The following is a 16,361-nucleotide window of genomic DNA, read 5'->3' as shown; positions in this document are numbered from 1 at the left end:
GAAAGGGGGCATTACTAGAACTCCTGCAGTGAGTCCTAGTGTCCTGGGAGCCAGGACATCACAAGGGGAAATCAGTTATATAGACATAAATGAGACTTAGAGAAGAAACTGAGCTTTGGGCCTGATCAATGGGTCTCTGGGCAGCAATGATGAAAGACTCACAGCTTGTGACACCTTTATTCAGTACATCAGGATAACAATGTTACAGGTGACTCAGAGGACAGTTGCAGTGATAATCTTAGAACAATGAGGAACTATGTAGATGAAGATTTTGTTGCTTCCCTGGTGTAATCTTTTTCCTCCAGTGGTGTAATCTTGTTCTGGAGCATCACAGCATCACCAGATTCTTGAGGTTTTAGCTGAGACTAGAGGGGAAAATGGAGTTAGTTAGGTCTTGACATGCCATAACTGGCCTGTAGGCAGGAAAACTAGGCCTAATTATAATTTTAATTGTAACATGATTTCTCCCAAAATTATGTAGAATTGCTCCCAACGGGTCAAGTCAGTCTTCATTGGGGCTGCAGCAAAAGGTTCCCCTTCTTCCTGCCTCCTTCCTGTTCCATCCTCAGGGATTTACCCAAAGTTTCTTCCTAGTTAATGCTTAAACATAAGTCCTGGGGTATGTTTTTGGTGGAAGGCTGATGGAGCAAGCTGGCAGTACCCTGCTGAGACTGGTTTTCCCCAAGAGAAGGTGGGTTCTATATGCTGGCTGCAGTGCAGAGCATGGACTCTGTTGTCCCCAGGTGATAGGATGGAGCCCCAGGAGCGGGGAGGGTGCTTGGTCTCAGCAGTTCCACATGGGTGTGAAGAGGGTCCCCATGTCCTGGACTCCTGGACAGTGGGATCCAGGATTCGGCTGGCATCTGAGGAGCAGGCAAAACCAAGTCATGGGCTCTGCAGAAGGCTGGGTTGGACAGGACAGCAGCTGGGGCCTGAGGTCTCTCAGAAGAGTTAGGCTGGGGTTACCTCCCCTGAGCAGGCTGTCAGGCTGGGGAGCCTGGTTCAGATGGCCATAATGGAATGTGTGTGTCAATGACACACAGAGTCACCTTGGGAGGCCAGCGGGATGAGCCCCAGCCCCAGGCAGGGCCACCACACAGAGTTCAGGGTTGGGGAGAGTGAAGCAGATCCTAAGGAGATCCAGCAGGACCTACCCACCCAGGAGGCAGAGGCTGGGCAGAGAATCCTTCGGTGGAGACCTCACTTTGGTGCCAGCCCTGCTGGGAATGGCAACCCCTAGGGCTGACTGGTTTCTGCTTAGCAGTCATCTCTAATGGAGGTCTCCATTTTCCCACCTTGCTGTGCCATCAGCGGCAGGTGTCACTGTCAGAGCCTGAGTTCTGACATCTGGGCACACAGGGTTGTGGTTTCAGTGCTCTGGGCCTGAGGAATAGGCTGAGTCCAGGCCTTGGGGGCTCTGGCTGCACCCAGGGTCAAGGAGGTCCTCTGTGGACACAGCCCCACACCCCTTCTGTGGCTCTCTCTGAGGCCAGCCCTGTCTCCCAGCAGTGTTGGGTGGGGTCTCTCTGTTGGGGTGGGGATACAGGCACCAGGGTGGCCACCCTGCTCCTCAGACCCAGGCTGTAATTTGGACTCTGTTAACGGGTAGAGCTGGCCAGCAGGGCGGGCACAGAGCTATAAGTAGGCCAGGCACCCACCCTGGAAGTAGTCTGAGTCATCGAGACGGCACTGGAACCCATGGACACATCGTTCCCCCGTGAGGACCCTCAGGGCCCGACACTGGGCAAGGCTGCTGATGCTGCTCCCATGGCCCTCGTGTTGGGAGCACCGAGCCCTCCACCCCGTGACCACTTGATCTGGTCCATCTTCAGCACGATCTACCTGAACCTGTGCTGCCTCGGCTTCCTGGCACTGGTACACTCAGTCAAGGTGGGCTGTGGGCACAAGTGGGCCTCCATGGAGGATGGGGAAGGGAGCTCCATTTGGAGTGAGGGAGGGGGCTTCTTGGGGAAGATGGAAGCGGGGCTCTATGGGCAGTAGCTTGTGAACAGGGCCCTGGAAGGGGGTCATTAGCATGGAACCACTGTGAGAGGCCTCCCCATTAGAGAGGGGTGCCATTCACAAAAAGGAGGGTCTGTTCTTAAGGGAGAGTAGGGTCCATAGTGGGGTTCCACATGCTTTGGCCACTATGAACAAAGCTCCCTTGGTTCCAACCCCACAGTCCTCTTTGCACAGAGGTGGATGTGGGGGCAGAGCTGGTCCGATGGCCATGGGCCTGCAGCTGAGGCTCCCAAGCCATGACTGGGCCCTATGACCTCAGTGACGCCCAGCACTGTGTCAGGGAGGGAAGAGGGCCCAGTCAGGTAGTGCTCCCTGGGCTATACTTTTTCACCCCAGTTCTCATCCAGACAGGCCCTGCCCCAAGACCCAGGACTAGCTAGTAGTGACGAGCTCTGTGACTACTCACAGGCCCGAGACCAGAAGGTGGCTGGTGACCTAGAAGCAGCACAACGCTATGGCTCCAAAGCCAAGTGCTACAACATCCTGGCCATCATGTGGACCTTGGTCCCTCCACTACTGCTCCTGGGACTGGTGGTGACTGGAGCCCTGCACCTGTCCCGGCTGGCTAAGGACTCTGCGGCATTCTTCAGCACCAAGTTTGATGATGCAGACTATGACTGACCAGTTGGGTCCCTGTCCTGACCAGAATGCCCCAGTCCCAGAATCCTGGCCCAAGGGAGCTGGATCCTGTGATTAGGGCCTCAAACCCTGCCTGGCCCTGACCCTAGAGGCACCCCAGGCCCAACATGGGCACCCAAGGCTGACCCACTCAGACTCCAGCGACCTCAGCCCAGCTGTAAAAGGGTCCCCAGCCCCTCACTCACTGGGCTCAGTCTCTGTTCACAATTAAAAGTACCAGATGGGGCCAGAGATTTAGCTGTGCCTGCCTTGCAAGTACAAGGTCCCGAGTTTGATCCCTGGAAACAAACCCTCCCACCGCACCCCCCAAAATAAAAGCGCCAGGTGCCAGAGAACTGGGGCTTCTGCGTGCTGACCGTGTGGGGAGGAGCTGCTACAGGGACCACACAGCACGTCCTCCTGGACCAACTTCTATTTGCCTGGTTTTGTCTACCCAGCTATCCCCCGACTGTGCCTTTGCTTAGCTACAGGGCAGCCTGTGGCTTCTGGGGTGGAGGCGCCTGAGTATTTTAGGACAAAGTTTGGGAATTCAGGCCTTTGATCCCTGCTGCCCTTTGATTTGGTGGCCTGTGCTCCAGAACATGTCTGGGTGTGTCCCAACTTCATGTGCCCCCCACCCCCATGTGTGTACTGCTGCCTCACTGGTTCTCTGTCTCCCTGACCCACCCTTTAATGATGAGATCTCTATGCTGCAGGGATCTTCCACCCCTAGGGAGAGTAAGGGAATTTGGGAAGGTGGATAGTCTGTTTCCCTGGAGTGGTGCATATTGGATTCCCACATGTGGTCACACAGATGTCACACTCATATGCAAGGACCCCCCGTGCCCCTGCCAAAACTCTGTGTGTAGGAAAAGGGAAGATAGAGTGGGAGACCTCTGCTGAGCCCCAGTGCTGAGGTGCAATCTCCTGCCTGATTCACCTCATGACACCCACCCCATAGAATCCATCACATAAAGGCTGCCAAACACAGACTTGGGGGGTTGGGATGAGGCTCTGGCCCACTGCGGCTTAGTGGCAGAGTGAGCTCATCACAGGGCTCTTATTAAAAGGTAGTTTGGGACTCTGAGCTCCTCCTAAGTCCCTTCCATCTGTGTGGAGTCTGCAGTTCTTCCTGGGCTGGAGGAAGGGTTAATCCCACACAGCTCCCACCAGGTGACAAGTCTCGGGCTGTGGCCTAGTTGAGTCCTCCACCTCCCAAGGGTAGAGTATGCTGGGGGCCAGGCTGGAGACAGAGAGATGCCACCGCCAATGAAGGACATGGGCAGTGTGCGACCTGTGCTTGGGCCAGAATGGGGACAGTGTGTGGCCCGGGTCTGTTTTAAGAAAGGGCCACCCTGTGCTGGACACAGAGGATGGATGCAGGGGTCAGTGTGTGTGCTGCTGGGTACATGTCTCCAAGGAAGGGATCTTCTGCTGGTCCCTATGTGCAGTAGGGCAGGGACAAGTACTGAGGATGTAGCCTTTGGTCAAGTTGCTGGTGCAGCCCTCCTTGCCCAGGCTTAGTCTTCTGGGCAGGCTGATGGACCTCAATTAGCCATGCCAGCACACATGCCCTGGGAATGTCCCCACACAAAGTGCACAAAGGTGACCCACACATGTAGCAAGCACCAGGCTCACTGAGCCATGGATTCAGGGCCACCCACTACGCCATGCCAATGCCTCCATGTAACCCCAGCACTGTGCCTCCAAGATGAATGCCCACTCTTGACTGTATTAGATGGCACCGTCTCCTCTGCAGACTGCTGGTCTCTGGCCACTAAGTGACAGTGATCAACAAAGCCCTGCAGCTGAGTGACAGCACATGGCAGTCCCTGGGAGCTCAAGCCATATTCTTGTTCCCAGGGCTAGGGACCACAGCAACCATGCCCCCCATGCTCACTGTGGCCACGAGATGAGGAGTGTCCATGGGTCCCTGTCCCATATGTTGAAAACTCCAAATGAAAAAGCAGCTGACTGAGGTCACAGTGTCCCAGACCGAGAGGCTGAACAGTCAGGGGGATGCAGGTGTGCTCCAGAGCTGCCCCAGCCCAGGGTGCCCTTTTTTTTGTGTGTGGAGCTTTCTGTCTTGTGACCACTGAGTGAAAAGAATGGGGATGTGACAATGCAGAACAAAGGGGTGGGACATATACTAGGGACTCACCTTGGTCCCTGAGCCGTTATCTTACTATTACCTCATTGCTGAGACAAAATACCCAACACCCAAAGATAAAGGGGGAAAGATTTATTTGGCTTACAGTGTGTAAAGGTTTCAGTCTATAATTGTCTGGCTCTTAAGGCAGGGTGGCACATGGAAAAAGAGCAACAGTTCATGGCAGCAGAAGACTGCAAAAACAAGAGACCTTAACAGCATCTTTCTGCCCCTTTTATGTTCTCTAGACAGCTGGAATTAGGGCAGTGCCAAACCAATCACTCACTTCTAGTGGTTTAGTAATCACACTCCCTTAATCTCAGTATCACACATTCTACATTCAACCATCTCTTAAAAAGCCACCTATGACTGCACGAGGCTTTGGGAAGACATCTAGACAAAAACTGTAACACCAGGTGAAAAGAGAAAGCCCACACAACACACAATACTACTTCTGCAGGAAGTTTGTGGGGGTGATGTTGTGTCCACACCAACTTTTATTCCTCAAGCTGCTGTGGTGCAGAGGGCCAGGCCTCAGCAGGCATCAGCCCCATATACCATTTCACCTTGCTCTTGGAAAACATCTGGGATAAGCCATCCCAGGGGCTCAGGGCCTAGGACCAGAGGCCAGGCAGAGCCCTGGCTGCAGCCTTGAACCCACACACTTTTGGCTCTGGTTCTTCTGGTGGCCAGTGGGAGCTTCGGGCTCTTGTTCTGCCACCTACCTGCTCTACCCTCTGGTGCCAGTTCTCCTTCCCTGCTCACCAGCCAGTGACTGAGGACGGGTTGCCCAACCTACCTCAATGTGCCAGAGACTGGCCAATCCCAGAGTCAAGAAGAGTGTGACCATGGTGGTACAGATGAATGATCACTTAGAGAAGAGACTTAGTTCAATCACTAAGGTGCCCAGAGGGGCTCTGTCAACTGAGAACACCCAGCATTAGGGAGACTCCCAGGAGAATCCCTAACGTTGAAAACTCTCCAGCTTTTATTTAGAGTATCAGTGTAAGTGAAACCAAAGCAGAAAACAGTTTGGGCAAGGAGCTGTCTCAAGGACAGGAAGTTTTTTTTGGGGAAAAGGAAAGGATAACAGCTAGACACAACACACCTCACTAAACTGGTTGTTTAACCATTTGCTTCTCACAGAGTCTGGGTACCTTTGACCTTCGGTTTGGCCAAGTGCCCCACACCAGGGCCCCTGACACCCAGTCTTTGGTGCTTCTTCAGGTGGCTGTGCCCCTCCTCCAGGCTCACATCTTGCTGTCCACTTGAGCAGAAGAATCTAGGGACCAAGACCATAAGTGGGTGTGGGGTTCAGGCTCTGGCTGTAGGAACAAGACAGGACGCTGAAGGATGGGGGTGTCGAAATCAGCCCAAAGGCAAAAAGATCAGGTATGTGGTGGGTCCAGGCCCAGAGGGGCTCAGGCTGGGGTGAGGCATAGAGGAGTGATTTCAGGAGAGGACCAGGATGTCTCTGAGGGTGGCATCCTGGTTGCATGCGGGCCGAGCTCCAAGATAAGACTGTGGGCCTGGAGCGAGATCCAGTGTCTTCGAAACACTTCCAGAGACCTCCAGCCTTGGGCTTCAGGGCAGCTTTGGGAGTGATCTTTGTATCCGGCCAGCTGAGCAAGGAAATGAAACCTGGTGCCCTGCAGAGACAGCGGCACCTTGGAGTGAGGGAACCTGTGGGGCACCCTAGACCACATCACCCCAGACCTTACCTACCCAGGAGCAGGGGGAGCTGAGCCCGTGATGGCCACAGCTCAACCTCCAACTGAGGAGCCCCAGGCCATGCCTGGGCTGTGGCCTCAACCATCACCGAGTCCTTGCAGAAGGTAAAGTTGAGCCTGTTCCCCTGGTAGAAGATGCCGGACACACACACTCTGGAGATGTCCGTCAGGCACAGAGGGTCAAAGATCACACCTGTGCAGGTGACCCTGTGGGGAAAGCTGTATGAGGGGATGAGGACAGCCCTTCTGCCCACACATGTTCTTGTGCTCACCTGAAGCCTGTACACCCGAATAGCACTGCCTGCAGGAAGCCTCCCATGCCTGTGAGGAAGTTCACGGCCCCGGACCCGTCTGCATTCTCCGTCCACACCTGCAAGAGGGTGGTTGTGGCAGGCCCGGCACAATGGCCTCCTATGGCTGCCTTGCCAGGGTCAAGAGGAATGCCAGGCTGTGACCACATGGGCTGGAGTGGTGGCTGGTGAGGTCAGCCAGGCTGACCTTGAAAGGCTCGGTGACATTGGTGATGTTCCTGTCCAGAAGGCTCCGTGCCCGTGATGGGTCCTTCAGCTCCATCCAGCCCACTGCAAACATGCTCTGGTATCAGAGTTCAAAGAACATGGGGGTAAGACCCATGGCTTGGGGAAGAAAGAAGGTCTGTGGGGCAGGACCACCCCCCAGGCTCCTCACCCAGGTCATGGCAGGGCCCCGAGGGGATGTTGCAGCCTCATAAATCTCTAGGTTTCTCCTGCGGACATCAGGACTCAGGGAGAAGGGGACAGGGTATCCCAGGAGCACGACATCAGCCTGCTTCACCTCCTCTCCTAAAGGGTGGGGTGCTGATGGGGGCGTACTAGGTCGGACATAGGGTCATAGGCAGGGAGAGGATGGGGGTCTAACCACTCACCAGGCTCGTACCCATCAAATTCAGGGTGGAAGTTCTGCTCGGGGTCAAAGGGTACCTTGATCTTGTCAGCCACCACCAGCCACTGGTCAGGGATAGGCTGACCCAGGTCCCGTGCCAGGTCAGTAGCAAAGCGCAGGCTGTGGGTGGTACACAGGCTACAGCCCCACACTGCTGGCTGGGCCAGGCCTGCTAGGTAGGCAGGGGCAGACCCAGGGGTTGGAGTCTGACCTGTTCTGGAGCAGGACATTGGTGTACACAGAGTTGTCGACTCCTGCATGGTATTCATCAGGGGGCATAACTCCTGGGCACACAAGTCCATCGCAGCACATTGTGCTGCCGTCAGCATGGGTGGCCCAGGACACCCATTCTCCTGCCTGCCCACCTGCCCTCCCAGTCCCACACCTCTCAGGTAGAACGTCTTCTCCCTGGGGTTCCACTCTACACGGCTGCACCAAAACTCAGCCACAGCGCTGATCACGTCCCAGCCACCAGCTTCTTGGAAGAACTGCAGGTCCTGGGGAGCAGAAGGTTGGACTGAGGTTGAGGCAGGGAGGGTTACTGTGCAAGTCCAGTGCCCACCCTTGACTTTGAATGCCCCTTCAGATGGCATCCCAAGACTGTCCCCAAATGGGGGGAGGCACACCTGGGGAACTCTCACCTGGGTGGCGTGGTAGTACAGTTGGAAAGCCAGCACCACCGCCCCATTGATGTGGATCTCCTGGGCCCCATAGATGTCCTCAGGGCAGACCTCCAGCCCAGAGCCTGCGCTCTCCCAGGCAAACTTGGCTCCCTGAATGGGGGGGGTAAGAGGAGGATGGGCCCCCTGACCTGGGGGGCCGATCCCTTCTGCAGGATGGAGCAAGGAGGAGTGGGGGCTCTGGTGCGCCCTGCATGACCCTGTAGATCAGGTGGCCTCTGCACACAGGGTGTGCTGACCCTAGGTGGCCACCTTAAGTGGTGCCTAGGCCCCTTACCTGGTAGTCTAGGGCCTGGGCATTCTTCAGGGCCCCACCCAGTGTCCGGACACGGTACTCCAGGAGGGCCCTGGCAGCCTCTGGGTGAAACATCAGGATATTTGGGAACATCCAGAGGTCCTGAAAGAATGTCCCCATTCTAGAGCTGGACGGGCTCCCCATCCAACCCTCACCCCCAGCAGTCACCCTCATTACCCAGTGACCATCAAGTTCCCCTCTGTGCCCTCAGCTTCTCTGGCCCCTAAATCTTGTCCTCCATTCAGCTCTACTTGGCAGCAAAGATCTGCACTGCTCTGATTAAAGTCCCCAGGGCTTCCTTGGCCCTAAGGAAGCTCCAGCACCACAATGCTCTCCCACCTGCATGGGGAACTCTCCTTCGTCTGTCAGGTGACTCCTTTCACTCTAGGCCTAGGCACCTGTTGGCCACTCTCATCTACCAGATTCCTGCATGTCCTTCTGCCAGACACCATCTCTTCCAGTTTGCCTCCCCACCTGCATACCCCCTGTGCTCCCCAACCACTGCTTGAATCTGAGGGAAGGCAGAGGCTGAGCCTCACCGCCCATTGTCTCACTGTGGCTGGTGCTGGGTGGGCAATGCACACCTGGTCCCAGAAGACATGGCCCCAGTAGCACTCTCCTTGGCTTCCATTGGAGAGGCCTCCGGGGCTGAGGCCGTGGGAGACATATCCTGAGGTCCCAGGCTGGGGCAAGGCACTGAACAGGTAGTAAAAGGAGCTTCGGAGAGCCTGGCACAGAGCCAGGGGCCCTGCCACATTCAGATTGCAGCCTGCCCAGAACTGGGCCCAAGCCTGCACATGGATGGCATAGAGAGAGCCCCTGGCCTGCAGCTGTAGAGCCTCGGTGAGGCAGGCCTGGGCCTCCACCTGGCTGCCACCCACCACAGTCAGGAAGTCCCAGGTCTTAGTCTCCTCGCCTTCGCCAAGGGTCAGGGCAGGGGGCACTGGTGTCCACAGCATGTGTACCTCCTGCCGGGGATCCCCTGGCTGTTCTGGGGTGAGTGTGAGGCCCCACAGGTACCTGTGAAGGTGTGGCTGTGCCTCAGTGATGGCTTCCTCCTAGGGCCACCCCTCCAGGACCCGGCCCCCTGCTCACCTGAAGCCCTGGAAGTCAGGACCCAGGTGCAGGTCCAGGTCTGGGCTTTCTGGTGAGAAGGCAGATTGCAACAGCACCCTGATGGGGCTGCTTTCCACAGCCTCACGTGCAATGCACACACTGAAGGCCAGGATGTGGGGCAGCATGCGGTGGGCATAGATACACTGGGAGGCCCTGAAGCTGGGTCCCTCCAGGGTGTGCAGGAAGGATCCTGGGGAGGGTTGGGAATCTGGTCAACCTGGGCAGAGGCAAGGGGAAGGGGGAACCCCACGAAGGGCTCAGAAGGCACAGCTGCTGTGCCGCCCTAGTCAGGGTGTAGGTCCCTTGCACCCAGGAACACCTCTCCGCTCAGTGAGGTGGACACATCCTCCCAGCATCACTGCAATAGCTTCACAGAACCTGGGGGCCCGCAAGAGAGGGAAGGACACCCACAGAGGCCACATCCCGTTGCCTCTCTTGGCCTCCTTTTCTATGTGAGACCCCTGTGCAAAGTATGTGCAGGCCAGGATTGTTGTGTGGTTTCCTACGCTTGGGGAGAGGATAGGCCAGATGCAACTACCTGTGTTGGTGTCCAGAGCAAAGGTCTCGGTCAGCTGAGCTCCTGTACCAGCGGGGGCCTCCAGCCGGACGTTAAGGGGGCTGGGCAGGACCGCCCGGTGTGTGCTGCCCCGGGCCCCATTGTACACACCGCTCACGTGTAGCGTGTTATGGTACACACGCGTGCCCAGGTACGCGTTGGTTACCGTGGCCCAGAGGCGGGGGTCCCTGGGCAGAGAGTGGGAGATGAACACGGTGGGGTCCGGCTGGGCGTCCTCCATAGGCGGTTTCTGGTGGACAGGCTGGACCGTAACTGCTGGGTTCCCCTCTTCAGACTGTAGCCTCCCAGTCTCTGCGGAGACTGGCTGATCCGGAAGACGGGAGTGGGGGACCTGGGTTTTCCAGTAAGCCCCTTACAGGCCGCCAAGGAAAACGCCGTGAGCTCTGGTCTCCAGCCAGATGTGGTTTCCGGCGTCTCAAGCAAGTCTCCACACTTGTCCCCTGAGACCCCGCGAAAGAGCTCACCCAAGCCCGCCGTCTACCCGACTCTTCGTGTTCTGCGGTTGGGAGAACAGAGGACAAACCAGGAAGGGCGGGGGCGATCGCGACTGTCCCCCGGGCCTCCTCTCACGGCAGCCCTGGTCGATCGCCAGACGCCCCCTGGTGGCCTTCAGTGCAGCCCTTTGGGCGCCGAGCAGAGCGCCTCGTGGCAGACTTGGGCTTGGCCCCGGGACGAGTTGGGATCGTGGCGCAGGGCGTGACTCAGGGGACTGCCTGGCGGGCACCGCCCTCCCATCCTGAGACCGTACACCTGGTCAGACATTCCAGACACCAGCGCCTTGAAGTCCAGTTTTCACCAAACATGTCCGTCTACAAAGCTGGATTTGGAGTGCCTAGCGTGTGACGATTTTTTTGCCTTCATCCTTTTTCTACTGTGTTCCTTTCGCCAGAGGGCAGTTATGCGAGATGACCTAATTGCTTGAGTAGCCCCTCCGGCTCGCTCCGCCTTCGGTCCCAGCGGGTCTCCACCCCTGCCCACGTGGAGCTCCGGGCAAAGCCCTGGGGTGCCCACAGCCCAGCCTGACTTAAATTGTGTCTGGGTGAGCTGATCAGGCTCGCTGCTTCGATGTTTATCCTGGACAGCGCGTCGGGTCACTGCTCTGGTCTCTCAGGCCTGCAGCAGGGCTGCCTCAGCCCCTCACCCAGGCCTGCCTCGGTTCCGCCCTCTTCTCAGCCTCTTGCCTCTGCCTCTCTTCCCCACTCCCTTGCTCTGAGGTATGTGGAGCGCTTTCCTGAACTTTTACCCAGGCCTCATCTGCATAGAAAACCCTGCTCCACTCACTGTGTAGCCTCTCACTGCATTATGCGTCCCTCCACGGCTCGTGCAGCGCCTTTATTATTTACTGGAGAATGTATTTATGTATCACATACATACTTAGGATGTCTTCTTCATAATATATGTATTTACTATATTACTGTTTCTGTATCTGGGAGGCTGAGGCAAGAGAGGGTTGTAAGTTTTTGTTTGGTTGTTTTTTTGAGGTAGGGTCTCCCTTTGTAGGTCAGGTTGGCCCTGAACTCACTATGTAGCCAAGACTGACCTTGAACTCCAGAAATTTGAGGCCTTCCTCCTGCCTCAGCCTACAGGTGTGCACCACCACACCGGGTTTAGGAGGGTCATAAATTTGAGGCCAGGGTTTTTGCAACATGAGCAAATCTTGTCTGGATTTTTTAAAAAAATCCAACCATTGTGGCTCCTGCCTGTAATCCCAGTACTCTAGGAAGTTTGCAAGTTTGAGTCACTTTAGGTCCTTAGTGAGACGCTATCTCAAAATTTAAAAACAAATAAATAAATAAAATGAGCTAGAGACGTAGTTCAGTGTGAAGACCCTGAGTTCAATTCCTAGTACTGTTAAAAAAGTATCCTATATTTACGTATCACATGTACAGTATCTATTGTATCTTCTATCATATGTGTACTTACTGTGCTGTGTTTGCATGTTGCCTACATGTTTATTGTCTGTCTTCTACCTAGAATGTTGTCTTAAGAGGGCAGGGTTTTTTCTGTTTTAGGAATGAAAGAGCGGATTTACAAAGTGGTAATGAGGATGCCGGGCGTGGTAGTGCTCGCCTCTAATCCCAGCACTCGGGAGGCGGAGGCAGGAGGATCACTGTGAGTTCCAGACCAGCCTGGGCTACATAGTGAGTTCCAGGTCAGTCTCAACTACATAGTGAGACCCTGTCTCAAAACAACAACAACAACAAAAAGAAACAAAAAACATACAAAGTGGTAATGAGGGAATTTCCCCTGGAAAGTGAGGGGTCAACTCCACCCAGTCTGCTGCCCAAAAATGAAAAGAGCCCAAAGAACCTGGCAGAGGAGACTGGGGTTTCTGGGATATTTCTTGCTTTCTGCAGCCGGGCCAGCTGCTGAGCCTGCTTTCCCAGTGGTGCCCATGGACTGAAACTTGTCTTGCACAGGTGGGTTAGTGAAAGATGGTCAACATCTGCTGGGATGCTTGGCCAATGTAACAGAAGCCAATGCCAAAGAATCTACCAGATAATTCATTATCAGTATGTCAGGGCCATCAAGGTTCCCACCCCAGGGGGTCATCATTCTGTGTCCCTTCTTGCCCTTCAAGCAGGGAGGACTTCTTCTTGGCTCTGACCTCTGTGTCTTCCATCTGCTTCATGCTCCAGGCCTCAGAGGGCACTGATGACTCTCTCAGGAGGACCAAGGTGGCTGTTGAGTGCTGGGTGGACAATGGCCAATCTGGGCTTTGCTATCTTCACGGCCTTCAGCTCCTGTACTGATGGCTCACTCAGCTCCACAGAGGCCAGACTACGGTCAGGTGCATGGGACAAAAGGTTGGGTCACAGAGGCCTGGGCTGTGGGTTCAGTGCTGGGGGCCCTGGGATGGGGTGGGGCAGTGTGAGGCTGATGGCCTTGTGTGTGCTAAAGGACAAGGACAGGAGACCAGACCAGTCAGGGATCTTCCAGAGATGAGTGGCCTTTGGGGAAGTAAAATGGTGGTAGGATCATGGGCCCAGACTGTGGTATAGAATATGGGTATTATTTGATCAGCAAAGTGGTCCAGGGCTTCAGAGGGGGTACTCTGTGAACTGAACTCCCAGATCTTGTTGGAGCCTGGTCACTTGGAAGGTCTCTGGAGGGAGTTTATCGTGGGGGCCTGTGGGAGCCCCAGGGAACCCCCTGGGGTTGACAGGCTGGGTCCCAATACTCTGCTTGCTTGCCCCTGCTTTTACCTGAGGGTCTGCAGGCTGCATCCTGGGTGCTGCAGGGCTGCACACAGGTAGGTCACCACGGAGTCAGGCAGGTAACAGCTACTGAGGTCCAGGGTGGTGAGGGTAGAGCTCTGCCAGAGCAGGGCTACCAGATACTGGAAAGCTTCTGGAGGGTTTAGCAGCAGCACCCTGGGGAAGAGCTGATCTCAGGAGCTGCTGGGGGTGGGGTCATGCCCCTCAGCCTCCTGGGTGGGGCCTCACCTGAGTGTCTGTACCCGGCACTGGGGCCAGGCTAGGCCCTCACTCAGTGCACGCAGACCAGCTTCACTGAGCCTGCAGTGGAGGAGGACCAGCTCTGTCAGGGCAGGGGCTGCCCTCAGGGCCATAGAGAGGTCTCGGCAGATTCTGTCAGGGAGTTTGCAGTGGGACATCCTGTGGTCAAGAAGGCACAGATCTGATGCCTGAGACCAGGCTCACCAAACAAAACAGAAACCAAAACAAAATCCAAAAAGAAGCAGCTGGATCTATCTGTCTGTGGACTCCCCAGCCACTTCTAGCCCCAAGTGCAGAAATCACTCGCGCCCTGGTGGCCTGATGTTCACCCTGGAGAATGTGTGGGGTCCATTTAATTGAGCCGTCATTTCTTTGGTCAGCTAATCCCTATGGTAAGGCAGTTGTGTTGTTTCTGTTTTTTCCTTTTGTTTTCTTTTTGCTACTGTAAGCAGAGGTATGCTGAGTATCTTTGTACATTTAGTTTACTGATAGAATTGCTGGGCCAAATGTAATCATCCTTTTGGCTCCTTAGGTTTATTTCTACCTCCTACTAACTTTCACTGTGACTGCTAGTGTCAGTTCCTATAACTTCTCTTACTTTCTGCTCAGTGGTGATGGCTAACAGTGATTGGAAAGTGATTGCATTCCAGGTACTGCACACTGTAGGCTCCTGATATCCTGATATCTGTGAGGGAAAACCTGGCTAATTTCACATCAACCCTTTCCTCCCTAGCAGCTAACTTGGGGATGGAGTCCTGGTGGGTCCTAAGGCTTCCTCACAGGTCATCCTCCTGTCTACACAGGATATCCTGCTCCGAGCCCCCTCCAGGGAAGGAAGAAGCTGTGGTCACTCACGTCAGGCTGCTCAGGCCACACTGCTGGTCAGTCATGGCCTCGAAGAGTGGATGCAGTGGGGTGATCCGGAGTTGTTTCATGGCAGCTTGAGAATTGCTAGAATAGAGAGGTGTTGAGGCCCACTATGCTCCTTCTAAGTTCCTATCTATCTGTGGTCCAGGCTCTTGGAGCTGCCTCTGCCAGTCACCCCCCACACTAAACCAGGATTCCCCCATCCCTTCTTAACCAAGTAGGTCTGCAGAGCTTTAGGCCAAGCCATGGGACAGGTGCTGAGTGAAGCTAAGTTCAAAGAAACTAGCACAATTCTTGCCCTGGAGGGACTGAGGGTCTGGTGGAAGAGGCAGGCAATGAAATCTTCCCATGGGGTAGAGTAACCAATGGGATCCTAGGTCATCAGGGGCAGCCAGGACAGGCTTTGAGGATGGGCAGCAAAGGGAGTGCTGCATATGGAGGGAGCAGTAGATGCAAGGCTTAGGGCAGAGGACATGGAGTATTCCAGAACTTACTGGAGAAAGCACACAGGGAAGGGGCTGGGCCAGAGCTGCAGGAGGTAGCTGCCATGCTAGGAGGTCTGTCTTGGTTGTGGATGGCTGAAGATGGGCATGGTGAGGACACCCTCGGGAAGATGGGCACTGGGCAGTAGCTGACTTGCAAGGAGTAGACAGTAGCCTAAGGCTCTGCTGTCATTTTGGGGAATGGTCTGGACATGGTTCCCTGAATTGAAAAAGACACAGTGCACAGGCAAGCACTGTCACTCATGCCCCATGAGCCTCACCCCTTCAGCCGTTTCAACAGGCTCCTCTTCTTTTTCTTTTCCTGCCCGGCCACCAGGCTGCAGCTGACAAGCTGCAGCACCTGTCCAGCGGGGCAGCACTTCATGCAGTAGCTCAGAACGTCGAGGTCCATGCGACTAAAGTGCACACACTCCAGAGTTAGCTCAGGGAGGCTTCTCAGGGCCTGGTTCACAAAAGCCTCATCCTGGGTCTCGTACAAGCAGTACAGCAGCTCCAGAGGGAAGCTGAGCTCTTCCTCCTCTTCCTCTTCCTTTTCTTCCTCCTCCTTTGGCTCCTCCTTGTCCTTGAGCCCTTTGGAACCATCTGCTCCCTTTGGTGCCATCCTGAGGTGGCCCTGCCCCTGCACCCATTGTAGGGCATTCTGCTTCACATGTGCTGGGACCACGCAGCCGAAGTGGCGCTCGACATCCTGTACATGCTCCATGTTCAGCAGCCCGAAGAAGAAGCGTGTGGTGAGCATGAGGTGGCTGCGCCCCTCGGAGCCCAGGTGCAGCAGCGTCTCCAGGCCGCCTGTGGGGACTCCGGGTGCCCCCACGTCCTCCAGCAGGTAGGACAGCGCGGCAAAGAACTCCTGGAAGCTCTGATCGATGAACTGGTAGATCACCTCAGTCTCCAGCACACTCGGCAGCTCCTTCTTGATGAGAAAGTGCTGGATGTCAGAATCCCGAAGCTCCAGACGCTCCATGTCCCTTTCTGAAAACTGCGCCTTGTATCCTAGTATGCCTTCCCGGGCCAGGAGGCACAGCTTTCGCAACTCCCCCCGCATGCGGGCCCTCTCGGCGCCCATGGAGTTCAGCGCGCTGGCGAGGAAGAGCAGGTACACTGAGGTGGTGGTCTTGGAGGTGCGCGACAGGTCTCTGCCCAGCTCCAGCTGCCGGCGCAGTACGGTGCACACGATCCAGCAAACGGCTGGCACGAAGCACAGGGCAAACAGCGTCTCGTTCTCCTTTACGAAGCGGTAGGCGCGCTCAGCCCTGCGCTCCTCCTGGAAGAACTTGTAGAAGTACTTCTTCTTGTCCTTGTCGGAGAAGCCGCGCACTTCAGCGCACTGCAGCGCGCACTGGTCGAAGTGCAGTTTTCTGGACGCTGTGGCGCGCATGGTCACCAGGAGGCGGGCTGAGGGCAGCAGCGCCTTGCTCAGCAGCC

General features: G+C 55.7%; 3 protein-coding genes across 5 annotated transcripts in view; 1 reads left to right on the top strand and 2 right to left on the bottom strand.

Moving 5' to 3' along the window:
- Positions 1-1,299: 1,299 nt before the first annotated feature.
- Ifitm5 (interferon induced transmembrane protein 5) lies at positions 1,300-2,881 on the top strand. The gene is made up of 2 exons (XM_010640308.2): positions 1,300-1,890; positions 2,431-2,881. Exons 1-2 carry the CDS (start codon positions 1,699-1,701, stop codon positions 2,641-2,643), a joined length of 405 nt encoding a protein of 134 aa, XP_010638610.1. The 5' UTR covers positions 1,300-1,698; the 3' UTR covers positions 2,644-2,881.
- A 2,177-nt stretch (positions 2,882-5,058) lies between these two features.
- On the bottom strand, positions 5,059-11,326 carry Pgghg (protein-glucosylgalactosylhydroxylysine glucosidase). 3 transcript variants are annotated; one of them, XM_010640307.3, is made up of 13 exons: positions 10,070-11,326; positions 9,511-9,559; positions 9,000-9,435; positions 8,398-8,517; positions 8,082-8,213; positions 7,826-7,937; positions 7,652-7,724; positions 7,424-7,560; positions 7,207-7,340; positions 7,018-7,113; positions 6,792-6,889; positions 6,515-6,738; positions 5,059-6,438 (listed from the first exon to the last, which is right to left on the bottom strand). In XM_010640307.3, the coding sequence occupies exons 1-13, from the start codon at positions 10,326-10,328 to the stop codon at positions 6,374-6,376; spliced, it is 1,935 nt and encodes a 644-aa protein (XP_010638609.1). In that variant the 5' UTR covers positions 10,329-11,326; the 3' UTR covers positions 5,059-6,373. The 3 variants fall into 3 exon arrangements, with proteins under 3 accessions (XP_010638609.1, XP_010638607.1, XP_010638608.1); XM_010640305.3 differs by having other exon boundaries at positions 9,511-9,721; positions 10,070-11,323; XM_010640306.3 differs by having other exon boundaries at positions 6,515-6,726; positions 9,511-9,721; positions 10,070-11,322.
- Positions 11,327-12,595: 1,269 nt separating this feature from the next.
- Positions 12,596-16,361, bottom strand: part of Nlrp6 (NLR family pyrin domain containing 6) — a 5,765-nt gene continuing 1,999 nt past the window's right edge. The window contains exons 4-8 of the mRNA XM_019209982.2: positions 15,197-16,331; positions 14,422-14,517; positions 13,555-13,725; positions 13,315-13,482; positions 12,596-12,889 (exon numbers count right to left, since the gene is read on the bottom strand). Of these exons, the coding sequence (XP_019065527.2) occupies positions 12,751-12,889; positions 13,315-13,482; positions 13,555-13,725; positions 14,422-14,517; positions 15,197-16,331 (1,709 nt within the window). The 3' untranslated portion in view covers positions 12,596-12,750. The remainder of the gene's footprint in view (positions 12,890-13,314; positions 13,483-13,554; positions 13,726-14,421; positions 14,518-15,196; positions 16,332-16,361) is intronic.

Source organism: Fukomys damarensis, unplaced genomic scaffold (genome assembly GCF_012274545.1).
Source record: "Fukomys damarensis isolate Sample0158 unplaced genomic scaffold, DMR_v1.0_HiC HiC_scaffold_16, whole genome shotgun sequence".
Taxonomy (NCBI): Eukaryota; Metazoa; Chordata; class Mammalia; order Rodentia; family Bathyergidae; genus Fukomys; species Fukomys damarensis.
Note: the sequence above shows the minus strand (reverse complement) of the source record. Positions and strands in the feature narration are given on the sequence as shown.

What these genes read in the sequence shown, in the direction of transcription:
- Ifitm5 (XM_010640308.2), top strand. Translation starts at nt 1,699, where the DNA reads ATGGACACATCGTTCCCCCGTGAGGACCCTCAGGGCCCGACACTGGGC. An exon ending in CACTGGTACACTCAGTCAAG is followed by an intron (nt 1,891 to 2,430) that starts GTGGGCTGTGGG and finishes GACTACTCACAG; the next exon opens with GCCCGAGACCAGAAGGTGGC.
- Pgghg (XM_010640305.3), bottom strand. Translation starts at nt 10,328, where the DNA reads ATGGAGGACGCCCAGCCGGACCCCACCGTGTTCATCTCCCACTCTCTG. An exon ending in GCCATGTCTTCTGGGACCAG is followed by an intron (nt 8,518 to 8,999) that starts GTGTGCATTGCC and finishes ACATTCTTTCAG; the next exon opens with GACCTCTGGATGTTCCCAAA. An exon ending in CCCAGGCCCTAGACTACCAG is followed by an intron (nt 8,214 to 8,397) that starts GTAAGGGGCCTA and finishes CCCCCCATTCAG; the next exon opens with GGAGCCAAGTTTGCCTGGGA.